The 13,382-nt window shown below is 34.0% G+C and overlaps 1 protein-coding gene across 1 annotated transcript; it reads left to right on the plus strand.

The window, feature by feature from the left end:
- Positions 1-751: 751 nt before the first annotated feature.
- On the plus strand, positions 752-12,709 carry LOC128013900 (overexpressed in colon carcinoma 1 protein homolog). Its single transcript, XM_052597092.1, has 5 exons — positions 752-935; positions 4,913-4,937; positions 6,332-6,367; positions 6,448-6,527; positions 12,056-12,709. The coding sequence occupies exons 1-5, from the start codon at positions 893-895 to the stop codon at positions 12,058-12,060; spliced, it is 189 nt and encodes a 62-aa protein (XP_052453052.1). The 5' UTR covers positions 752-892; the 3' UTR covers positions 12,061-12,709.
- Positions 12,710-13,382: the final 673 nt, after the last annotated feature.

Raw genomic sequence — 13,382 nt, forward strand, 5'->3', positions numbered from 1 at the left:
TTTAGCTTTTACTGTTTTTATCTGTCCTGTTTTTTATATATATTTTCAAATTCTGACCTATGAATGTTTATTTGAATGTTAATTAAATATGATTACATCTCTACAACACTGTATTGATTTTCTGTTCATTTTTATTTATTTAAGGCCTTCATTTTAATTATTTTATATTAGTTATTTATTTTAATATTTAATAATAAATATATTTGAGTTATTTTTTATTAAATATTTATTCAATAATATACATTATTTGCATGACATATTTTTACTTCCTGCTTTGAACTTTTTATTAACCTATTTTATTTAGTTCCTTAAACTATTCTAACCTGTGAAGATCTTTCAATCATTTATTTGTAAACTCTGTATATTAAATAAACTCTATATAATAAATATTTATCAAAATTCTGACCTGTGAATATATTTAATGGCTTACTGTTTGATTTTTAACAGTTAATAAATTGAAATTGTACATTAATTTGTAAACTACACATTTTTATATTTTACATTTAATCATTTAGCATTTAATCATTGTTCTTTATACATTATACAGGTCAATTATTGCCATTAAATATATTATTAATAGTTTGTTACCGTTTTTATTTTTCCTATTTTATTTATTGATAAAATATGTGTACATTCTGACCTATCAGGGGTTCCAGCAAACTCAGTTATGTTCCATGTACAGTAAAACCGACAGCAGGCCACACCCCCTCTGTTTCCACGGCAACTCTGTCAGGGTGGAGGAGAGAGCGAATCACGTGGGGCTCGAGCATCTCTCTCTCTCTCTCTCTCTGTCGACTGATCTCGAGGCTGTGTTTGACGGAGCTCGTGCATCACATCAGAGCCGTCCTTCACTCACTCGTCCTTCTCCTCTAAAGCAGGCGTTCCTGCCACGATGGGATGTGGACATTCCTCCGCCAGCAGCACGACAGCAGGGGGTGAGTGTGTTTAAACCACTCCACGCGCACTGCTCTCATCAATGGACGTGTCAGTTTGTGGATTCCAGCGGTTTGAGGTTTGAATTAGCGCGCCGTTTGCCCTTAAATACGCGCGTGAGGGAGCTTGACAAAGTCCCGTAATACTCGGCGGAGGGATGTGGAGGAATGTGGCTTTAGTCAGACAAAGGTGAAGGATCAGTCACCGAGAGTCCGTCCCTCAGACGACTAATATGTATTCAGCTCAGATCTGTGCTTATACACTCAATGAAGAGAGCGTGTGTGAGCGCGACGGAAGGAAAAAAGAGACAAATCACAATTAAGATCGCTTTAGCCTCTAAAATGTTTCTTCTAGACGGCTATGAGAGGCACTTTCGGTTCTCAAGGCTCTAATAATCGAACATTTTCTACACTAGAGGTTAAGAAAAGGCTGCTCGGATTCGATCAAGACACAAAGGAGTCGATGAGGTCAAAAGTCAGAGATCCTTGTTTCGCTTCATGGACAGCTTTGTACTCTTACTGTATATACATTTGAAAAGAATCAAGGTTCTTTTTTAGAATTTGTGGTTCCAGGAAAGAACTTCTAACGTTCCATTCCACAAAGGGCTCTTTAGATTGCTATAATGGTTTTCACATTAAAAATGGTTATTTTAAGAACTGCTCATTGAAAGGTTCTTTGAGGAACCCATGCTATTAAGGTGTGGAACCGAAAATGTTCTTTATAGTGGAAAAAGGTTCTTTAGATTGTTCACTTGTTCTATACCCTAATAAAAAAAATATGTTAAGAACTCGTCACTGAAAGGTTCTTTGAGGAACCCAGAATGCTTCTTTGCTGTGAAAACAGTGTTTTGGAATAATGTCAGTTGATTCATTTGTGACGGTTTTCATTTCTCCATTTCAGGAGAAGCAGTATACTTAACTGAGACATATCTGAGAACACCATGATGTGTCCTGAGCAATATTTGAGCACTAAATGTTACCTTCGCAAGCCTGGATGTAGAAAATGGGATGCGAGAGAACAGCTGGAGATGATTCAGCCGTCACCTCTGAAGAACGAATGTAAAATGTGCAGAGACTTTTAAAAAATGCATTCCATTTTATGATGCTTCACGGGAAATCTCATTGAAATGCAGACCGGATGCAAGAAAAGAGCCAAACGCAAAAATAGAATTAGCCTTGAGTTGCCTAAGAGAGAAAATGATGAATGATTGACAAGCGAGGCGTCAAAGTGGCGACAGAGAGACCAGAGCCTCAAAAGGGAGTTTATTGCTTAGATGATGCTTTTCTAGAGCTCTAGATGGTCTCCAAACATAAAACATAGAATCAGTCATAAATGAGTTTAGATAAAGCATTTGCATTTGGAAGATGTTCAGGGTCATGCTGAGAACATCTGAGGAACAGGAGAGTTAATGAAAACCTAGTTGCATCTCATTGCCATCCACAAGGTTCTTTCTACTTCTGCTTCTTCATTAGCATCTCTGCTTCCATCTATGGTTCTTTAAAGGTAGAGAAGGTTTAGATTTTTAAAATGTTCTCAGAACGAACTCTTCTATGGCATCACAGCAAAAACCCACTTTTGCAATCTTGATTTTTAAGAGCGTGGAACCAAAAAATGAAAAATATTCTTATGACCCTCTGTTTGGGGCTATATATTTTGATGAGTGTGATGCTTGAGATATTGAGGATATGGAAGAGATCTCATTTGTGAACTTTCTTTCGTGGACTGTCACGAACAGTACAGAACCTCTGAGGAGTAACATGTAAAGATACGCTTCTTGACCCCGATAAAACTGACCTGGTTTTTTAGCTCGGTTTCTTGAGGACAAAACACACTCAGAGAGAAGTCTTCAGTGCAAAGGTTTTCAGCGTTCGTCCAACATAGATGGATGTTTTGTGTATAACGACTGAATCCTCCGAAACAAAGAGTCTAAACACATTTAAATAAGTCAAAATCATCTGTCGGTACTGTCAAACGATGGCTCGAGGCATTTAGACTTTAATAAAGACTGTGTGTGAGCGAAAGCCAGATCTCTTTGAGAGGAACTGCCAGGGTGAATTAAGAGTCACTGCACAAATGAACGTTTGTAATCAAAGAACTGAACCACAGACTGAAGAAGACTACTGGAAACATCCCTCTTGTGACCTCTAAAATCAGTGCAGTCACTGAAAAAGTTGAAATTGGCAGAATTACTGGACGTTTTCACAGTGGTTTGGATGAAAAATATGACAAAAATGGCTTTTAAAGATCCGTTCATTATTGGACACCAGACAATTTAGCATCATTGAATATATATATATATATATATATATATATATATATATATATATATATATATATATATATATATATATATATATATATATATATATTAGGGGTGTAACGATACGCGTATTCGTATTGAACCGTTCGGTACGACGCTTTCGGTTCGGTACGCGGTACGCATTATGTATACCGAACGGTTCGTTGGAGTAATTAATTATATTTGAAAAAAAAAAAAAGAGAGAGAGAGAGAGAAATATAATGATATGCGTTCAACAAGGTAGCCCAATAACCCAAACAACGTAACAGGCAACGCCCCTGACACTCCCGAAGAAGAAAAAAACACCATCTTATATGTTTATGTTAGGCTACTCAGCAGGCGCTCGCTCACTCAGTACGCGCTGAAGGCTCGTTGCAAAATAGCCAATGCGTTTAACAGACTAGAAATGAGAAGATCCTCCAATAACCAACAGGTCTGGTGTTTGGGTGCACTTTGGATTCCCTTTAAGCTATAATGGTGATGGCAAGAGAGTGGTGGATAAAAAAAACAACGGTATGTCGCATCTGCAACATGACAGGGTACACCAGCGGGATTACAAAAAAAAAAAAAAAAAAAAACCAGCGGGAATATCTGGGATATATGCGTCAGTACTATCTGGGAAAAGACGAAAAAAAGGAGAAACATGCACGCAGCAAACTATCCCTGCAGCATTTAGACACTATAGCTTACAGGGAATCCAACCCAAACACCAGACCTGTTGGTTATTTTAGGATCTTATATTTCTGGTCTGTTAAAGACATTCGACATTTTGCAACGAGCCTTCAGCGCGTGCTGAGTGAGCGAGCGCCTTAGGGGCCGTTCACATATCGTGCCTAAAAACGCATGGAAAACGCTAAGCGCGTCTTTCTCCTCCTTTCCAAAGCGCTCGGGCAGAAGCGCTCATGAGGCGTCTGTCTTTGCTAAGCAACAATGACGTGCTCTCTCCATGAGACGCGGAAATTTCAGCGAAGGATAAATGGATTTGCAGCTCTAAAAATCGCTTGCAGTAGCTCTGCTACTAAATTTATTTCAAAATTGCAATCCATATACAACTATGATCAGCTGATCCTTCATCTTGGCTGAGCTCTCAACGTTGTTACGGGAAAGGATGAAGCTGATTGGTTAGTTCTTGTCACATGACCCGCGGTGCGCTTGCGGCATTCTGAAAAGTTGAGATGTTTTTACATTTTGCTGTATCTAAAACGTATCGAACCGAACCGAACCGAACCGTGACATCAGTGTATCGTATCGAACCGAACCGTGAATTTTGTGAACCGTTACACCCCTAATATATATATATATATATACATGATACAGTTATTTATATATTTTAGGATAATTTTTAGAATAATAAATTGAATATTAATATATTTTATTATATTAAATACAATAATTTTATTAATTCATTTCATACAATAATTTATATATTTTTATTTTATACATTTAAATTATATTAAGGAGACTTATATAAATTTTTATGTTATAAATGGCTGATAATCAGTGTAGCACTATGAAAAAAAATGTATTAAAAACATTGATAGTTCTCAATAAAATGGGTTACGCACTAACAGTACAAATATTGATTTTACACAAATATTTACAATTATTAATAACAATTTTTAAATGTTCTTAAATGTTCCTTAAATAATTAAATGTACTTTTATGTTGTTGTTTTTTAAGGTCCAGCAGAAGCTGCCAAGGATGTGTGAGTAATTTAATTTATGACATATCCAAGCATACCATATTCATGAATCTGAGCCAAAGAATGAATGTCGCGACCGCTATAGTCCCACACTGACCCGAGAAAAATTAATAACAGCATACAGCGCTGAATTCATCAACACAACTGACAACAGCTCAATGCAGCATCAGCATACATGCACTGAAATACACACACAGACTGAATCCTGGGGGAGAATCAATCGGCTGGTTCCAGCTAACACTACAGCAGCTTCAGTGGCACACATGGGCCCCTGAGGGTCCAAACACATGCTAACCAATCAGCAATCATTTCCCATCCCCCTCAATGCCTGACACCCCTCAGTTTACTGTCAAAGACACCAGACGGCATCCATCCCATCCGTGGAAAAACGCCCGAGTGTGTTTAGATTTCTGACATCAGCGTGTGACTTCTGTTTGACATGGTTTAGCATTTAACGTCTATAAAAAGTCACAGAGGAGCTGAATAAATGCTCGCCGCGTGAAATATTTAACGATTTTCCATTCTCGAATCAAGTCGTGGTAAACATTCAGCTTTAGAACGTATTCCGGAAGTTAAAATCCCATTCCAAATCTCTGGGAATGGCATATTTGATTCAAATGAAAATTAAACCAGCTGGATCGTTCAACCAACAAAACGTTGGAAATTTTAAGTAAAGATGTGAAAATTAAATTGAATACTGAAATTTATTAGTATATTTAAGTTTTTAGTATATAAAAATAAATAAACGATCATATAATTAAATGCATGACTTACTGTATAAAATAATTAATTTTATAATTATAAAATGATAATAAAACATTATATAAATTATAAAACGTAAAATGGATTTTTATAATTTACTAAACTAATTTTAAAAGTTAATAAGTATTGATATTTTGATATGTAAATATTTAAATAAAATAAATTTGTGCATTTAGCAGACGCTTTTTTTCCAAAGCGACTTACATTTAATTCAGGCTAACAATTTTCTCCTAACATGTTTTCCCTGGGAATATATAAAATAAAATATATATTACAAAAATAATATAACTATAGCTTTTTTTAAGCTTTAGAGTGGATTCCAGGTTAAAAACCCATTCAAAATCTCAACTGCGGAATCAGAAATGGCATTTTTGAAGCAAATGGAAATGAATCTGTGATGGATAGATATACAGCATTAAAATCAAAAGCATTAATAAAATATACCTCTGCTCTATAGAGTTCATCCACAGGCTCTTTCTCAGATTAAACCTGCTTCTAAATGTGTTTTCATGTCATATCTGACTGATTCCCATCAAATGTACAGTTGTATTTTTGATAGGTCTTTTTATATAAATTGATATCTGGCAGATGTGTCAACCACAGAGATGGTCTTCATCTTTATTCTCTTGATGCAGGACAGAAGATCCTTCGCCGGATGATGAGAAACGAAGGTTAGATGGAATCATGACAAGACTGAATATGAGAGTGAATCTGGGCAGGGATAATGAGTGTGTGACTGTGTGCTCTGCAGGAACTATGGAGGAGTGTATGTGGGCCTTCCTGCTGACCTGACCTCGGTAGCTGCCAGCCAATCAAAATCCACACGTAAAGGTGAGGAGCACGTTCAAAGAAAGACAGAGTTTTGAGATTGATAAAAGCAGAAGAACAGAAACAACAGGATGTTTCGCTTCACTTTTTTTGTCTAGGTCAAATCTGAGTCATAAGTTTCATATTAAAAAGCAAAGTCTGCTTCCTGACTAAGTGACTGGACCAAACATGCTTCTGTTGTCATTTCAACAAAGCTGCTTGTTTTCCAGCTGCTTTAGACACACAAACAATGTGATCAAATCAATGGATTGAAATGAACCACAATTAATTTTGTGATTCCAGATGTTTGTGTATTCTTCAATGAATGTGCATTTTTATAATCAAATGTTTTATATACAAAATAAAAAAAAAATGTATTAAAAATATATATATAATTTCATTTTAAAAGGTGTACATTCTAATTATATTTTTTATATTTATTTTCAAAAAGTGTGTTCTTTAATAAATATATGTAATTTTGTGTGTGTATAATTTTATTTTATATATATATATATATATATATATATATATATATATATATATATATATATATATATATATATATATATATATAGTTAATTTTTTGTTTAGCACTAAAATAAATAAAAGGGAAAAAAATGAAAGTAGACTATATTATATGCATTATACATTATATTTAGACATACTTGTATATAATTTAATAAAATAATATATAATAGAAGGCATATTAATATATAACATACTTTAATATAACTTTAATGTGTTTTCTTCAATAAAAATAATAACTACAAATATATATCAATTATAAATATAAATATTGTTAATTTTTTTGTTTAGCACTAAAATAAATAAAAGTAATTCATAAAAAATGAAACTACACTATATTATAAACATACATTATATTCTAAATTATATATAATAAAAGGCATATTAAAATATAATATACTTTAATATAGCTTTAGTGTGTTTTCTTCAATAAAAAAATAATTACAAATATATATCATTTTTATTATATATATATATATATATATATATATATATATATATATATATATATATATATATATATATATATATATATATATATATTCTAATTGTACATATTTTTAAAGCATTTTAGGTTATTTGAATAATTGTAAGTTTCAGTCCCCTGGTTGAGATGAATCACTCTTATTAAGTGTGTAGTTGATTGTTGGACTAGCCATCTAGATGACCATCGTGACCCATTTCTAAAACACAAAACAAAATAGCCTACCATATAAAAACAGTCCATGCTTTATATTTCCAGACTTCTGAAGCCTTTGTCTGATGAATAGATAGCAATTTAAACAGTAATTTAAAGTGAAAAGACATTGGTTTCTCTATAATGTGTCAGGCATTCTGTTGCTGTATGCATTAACAGACAACAGGACATAAAATACTAATGTATGTAAATTACCCTTAAGGTTATAATGCATGTTTAAAAAAAGGAAAAAAGAGCATGATGAAAGACCTCACGACAACACAGTCGTGATTGAGGGCTATAATGGCTGGACTGATTACCCATAATAACCCTGTGTACGAGGAAGCAGCATGCAAAAGGGGAACAGATTGCGGTATTACATTTAGATTACACAGAACAACATTACCGCGCGGCTCCAGAGAGACTTTCGAACTGGATCAAATCACACGTCACGTTACATTACTGCTAAAAAACACGTTTCCACTGTATGTGGAGAACAGACTCTCAAATCAGAGAGATATTCGGTGTTATTAACTTAACAACAGCATATGTGGCGTATATGATGCAACCCATCCCTCAGTACGCAAACAAGAACATGTGCACATTACTTTAAGAGTCATTAACAAATTTTTGGACATAGATTGGATGTAACGATAAACATTACAAGGAAAAGTTCACCCAAACTTGCTGAAATGCGAAAATGTACTCGCGTTCAGGCCATCCTAAATGAAGATGAGTTTGTTTCTTCATCAGAACAGATCTGGAGAAATGTAGCTTTACATCAGTTGCTCAGCAATGGATACTGTGCAGTGAATGGGTGCCGTCAGAATGAGAGCCAAACAGATTATAAAAAACATCACAATAATCCACACCACTCCAGTCCATCACTTAATGTCTTATGAAGTGAAAAGCTGTGTGTTTGTAAGAAACAAATCCATTATTAAGACGTTTTAGCTGTTGCTTCTGGCCAATGTTGTTGATTAGAGGTCAAGAAGGACTGCTTTTTGGATTAGGCACAAAAAAGGAAAGAAAAAACTATTCCTAACTAATCCACTTTGTCCTTTATTGATATGTAGCCTACTCTCTGATACATTAATACCAATCTCTATTCTGATATGACCTTATATACCCTCTAGCACCCCCCCCCCCACCTGCTTTATTTAACCTTCAAATATAAATGAAACCATTTAATTAAATCTGAAATAATTATTGCTCACTTGTTCACAGTAAAGAGGCTGATTTATTGTTTAACCGCTTTTTTGACATGACCATACCAACAGATCTTTGAGGCAGTGAGATTTAAACAATATACTAATAATCTCTTACAAATATATTTAGTATATCAAGATTTTATCTTCTGGTAGTTTCAAGGTTCATTTTATGTCTACTGTATGTTGTTGTAAAGCTGTTTCTCACTGTGTCAAACCAGCACTTTCCTCCAGATCATCCATGCTGATTTCTTCAGCTAAAACGAAAGAAAATATAAATCCGGAAAGATTATTGAATCATAAAGTACCATTACACTGTTAGAAATAAATCTATAAAATAACATGAAAAAACACATGGCAGGTCATTACTAGAGATTTATTCATCTTCCTTTAACCCTAAAATACAACATAATTTAGTACAAAATGTTAAATACAGGTAAACACCTGTAAAAAATAAATAAATGCAGAAAATTCCTTCAAATAAATACAGTATATTTGTGGCCTATTTTTAAGGATTTTTTATTTAGGGAGTAGAGAATTCAGAAAATGATCTCACCGTTTTCTTTTGGCAGGCTGCAGAAAAGATAAGAAAGAAGGTGCTGAGCATTTCTAAAGTGTAAATATACCTAAAAACACACACATTATTAATATATATCAATAACAAACAGTTGTGTGTGGACATGAATAAAGATTAAATAATAATTGTTTACCTTCTTGAAAGAGATATTGTTTCTAGCTGCATAGAGGAATAATAACGTTTATTGAATCCTTTCATACAATAACGCATATTTTTTTATATATGTGACCCTGGAGCACAAAAGCAGTTTTAAGTCTCTGGGGTATATTTGTAGCAATAGGCAAAAATACATTGTATGGGTCAAAATTATTGATTTTCTTTTATGCAAAACATCATTAGGATATTAAGTAAAGATCATGTTCATGAAGAGTTTTTGTCCCACCGTAAATATATCGAAACTTTTTTTATTTTTAATATGCATTGCTAAGAACTTCATTTGGATAACTTAGGTAAGGTCACTTTCTTAATTTTCAAAAATTGACCCTTAGTACTGGTTTTGTGGTCCAGGGTCACAAATGAATATTTGATTAATTTCTGTCATTTGCTTACCCCCAAGAGTCTGAGTGCAAAATGCAGACAGTTATTTGCCAAAGGGTGGTATGTCTCATTATAGTCCATAGCATCATGAACCAACTGAGAGAAGTTGACAGGAATAGCCATCTTTAGACGGACGACACGGTACGGCTTGTTTACAATGAAGTTCTTCAGACTTTTCATGTTCACTGTGCCAGACTCACTGATTGATGAATAACTTGTGATTTTATCAAAGAATGTTGCATTCTCAGGAGCTATAAGAAACAACAAAGTTTGTAGATACACAACTATTAAATCATATATGTATATTCAATTTTTTAGGGTGTGTGTGTGTCTGTTAGTTAATAACCCCAAGACATAAACTGTGGTTTCTCATTTCATTTAATAAAATCAAATTATTACCTGTAAACTCAATGACGTATCTTCCACAGTAAATCCCAACGTGGTAAAATAGAAAGGCATTTATTTTCCTCATAAGAAGATCTCCAGTTCTAATCTTAGCTGGTAATGGTGAACCTGTGCCATTTTCCTCAATCACTTCAAAAGCCTTGTGGGTTCCATTTATTAAGAAAACAGTCTGATCCCAAGTAATCATTGCAGCTCTTAAAGAGGGATTTCTTCACATATATGATATGTCTATATCTTGACAGAGTCTGTCAGCTTCTTCTCTGTTCTTCTGCACTGCACGATGTCTCTTTCAGTTCCTGTGTTTATCACTTAAAATGAGTTTCATTTTTAGGGGTAAAGCCACAATTTCCTTTCCTTGTAGTTTAGGTGTGTGTTGAATGCAAACCCCAGGAAGAAGCAAAATGTTGTTTCGACTCTTCTTCAAATAGCTCGAGAAGAACAAACTGCTAAGTGAAAAGAACATATTTTCCACCATAAAGAAGCTTTTGTTCAATGGAAGGGCAGTAAAGAATCTATATTTTTAAGAGTATACGAGTATCCTCGAGTATACGAGGACTAGTCGAGTAGTTGAGAGATCGAATACTTCAACACTAGTTGGCGCTGTCAGAAACAATCGACTACTCGAGCATGCTTTAACCATAATGCATGCAAAGAGTTTGCAAGTACAGTACAACGTGAATTTTAGTTTTACAATATTGCATGTAGATGTTACTTTCTATGACTTAATCCATGTTCATTCAAAAACGAATAATGGACAAGGAATAATTTATAAGTCATGCAATAGAGTGTAAAGTGAATGAAATTTAAACTTTTGCTGTCGTTAATTAATGGACTGGAGTTGTATGGATTACTTCATCATTGGATTATTGTGATGTTTTTATCAGTTGTTTAAACTCTAATTCTGACGGCACCCATTCACTGCAGAGGATCCACTGATCCAGTGGACTACTGGGTGAACTATTCCTTTAAATCTATTAGTCTATGACACTGACCTCACACAATTCAGCAAGTGCTGTCTGGTCATTACCTTAAAAATAGATTTTTATGTAAATCCATTTTTGTGTAATGTTATTTAAAGTGATGTGTCATTTAGTCGCCCCCGCAAAACAAAGAATGAAAGCCTTACAAGTTTGGAAGAATATAAAAATGAGTAAATGATGAAAGAATTTCCATTTTTCAGCGGAACCATATCCCTTTAACACTGAATGCTTTCAGATCTTTTATCTTCATATTTGTAACTGAATCACTTATTTTCTGTGGCAGTCAACAGATGCTATAGATGTTGTCTGTAGATATTAAGATTAAATAACCCAGAATATTCCTGAATGTCAGTTTGTTTTCACTGCTTTTGTGAACAGCAGGTGCCTGTCACCTGATTCTCTGATCAGAGTTTGATAAGAGTCCCGACTGCTCAAAGTGTGTGTGTGTGTGTGTGTGTGTGTGTTCATGACCCATCACCTTCTCTTTAATAACTTGTTTAAAGCTTACCAGAGAAGACAGATCGCACACTTTAATGCATGAGTTTTCTAATAAGCGCCATCTGTTGAAGCTCAAACCAAATTGAATTGTTAGATCACTCATCTTGTAATGTAAACGAATAGCTGTTTTTTATCTTCTTCTCCAGACTGAAAGCAGATCGCATGAAACGACAACGCTCTGCAGTCGCTCAGACGATATATTCGAGGAAGGAGCTGCTTTTGGAAGCGAATCCAGAATGGGTCGGCACTTCGGAATGACATCACCGTGACATCATACCGGCTGGCGTACAGAAGGGTTCTGTTCGGAACACTGAGCATTATTGTGACTATGAATGTAGACTCTGTTGTCATGGTGACCGCCGACCCCCCTGACCTCTCCGTCCGCCAGGAGGACATCCTGGTATTTCGGAGTCACCATGGCAGGGCATTTCCTGAGTCTGGAGACCCATCAGATCTGATCAACTGTACGTCTCATAACTGCAATAACTGACTCTACTGAACCTATTCCTTCAGGGGTTTTGTTTTCTTTCTTTTTTTAATAAAAATAACAGTTTAGTCAAGATGTTTAGCACTAACATGACTAGAGCTGTTGACATGACTACTTATTAATATATAGACTGTAGTTTTCTTATACATTTTGATAGTCACCTCACTATTAGAGTTAACATATTAATAGCATTTACTAATGGAAGAGTTCTATTTATTCTATTTCAGGTTATTGACCTGTGATTGTACAGTGAACATTTTTAGTGACTAATGTGAATTCTGTGTATGAATTAAATACATGAGATTTGAAGAAATGGAGTCAGTGTCTGCATCTGGAAAATTTGTATTTGTAAAAATAAAAGTGCCAGGATTAACCAAAAAGTAGTTTTTCATGCATGTTAAAGGTTATTTATAGAATAATAATGCTAAAAAAGAACCTTTATTTTAGTTTAAATGCTTTAGTTTAAAAAAAATATTAACACTTCAAAGGTTTTTTCAAAGCAAGAAAAAAATAATAATATTTGAATTCACTAAAGATGCACTAAATTAATAAAAAGTGACAGTAAAGAGACATATAATGCTACAAATCTATTTTAAATAAATGCTGTTCTTTTGAACTTTATATTTATCAGAAAATCATGAAAATCAAAACTGTATCATGATTTCCACAAAAATATTAAGTAGCATAACTGTTTCCACATTTAAACTAATAATAAATATTTCCTGAGCAGCAAATCAGTATATTAGAATGATTTCTGAAGGGTCATGTGACTCTGAAGACTGGAGTAATGATGCAGAAAATTCAGCTTGATCACAGAAATAAATTACATTTTAAAATATTTGAATAACATTTATTTTAAATTGTAATTATATTTTTCACAATGGTTCTGTTTTTACTGTAATTTTTAATGAAATAAATACAGCCTTGGTGAGCAGAAGATACTTTTTTCAAAACATAAAATCTAATAAAGGTTCTTGATGTTTCAT

This window comes from Carassius gibelio, chromosome B25 (genome assembly GCF_023724105.1).
Source record: "Carassius gibelio isolate Cgi1373 ecotype wild population from Czech Republic chromosome B25, carGib1.2-hapl.c, whole genome shotgun sequence".
NCBI lineage: Eukaryota > Metazoa > Chordata > Actinopteri > Cypriniformes > Cyprinidae > Carassius > Carassius gibelio.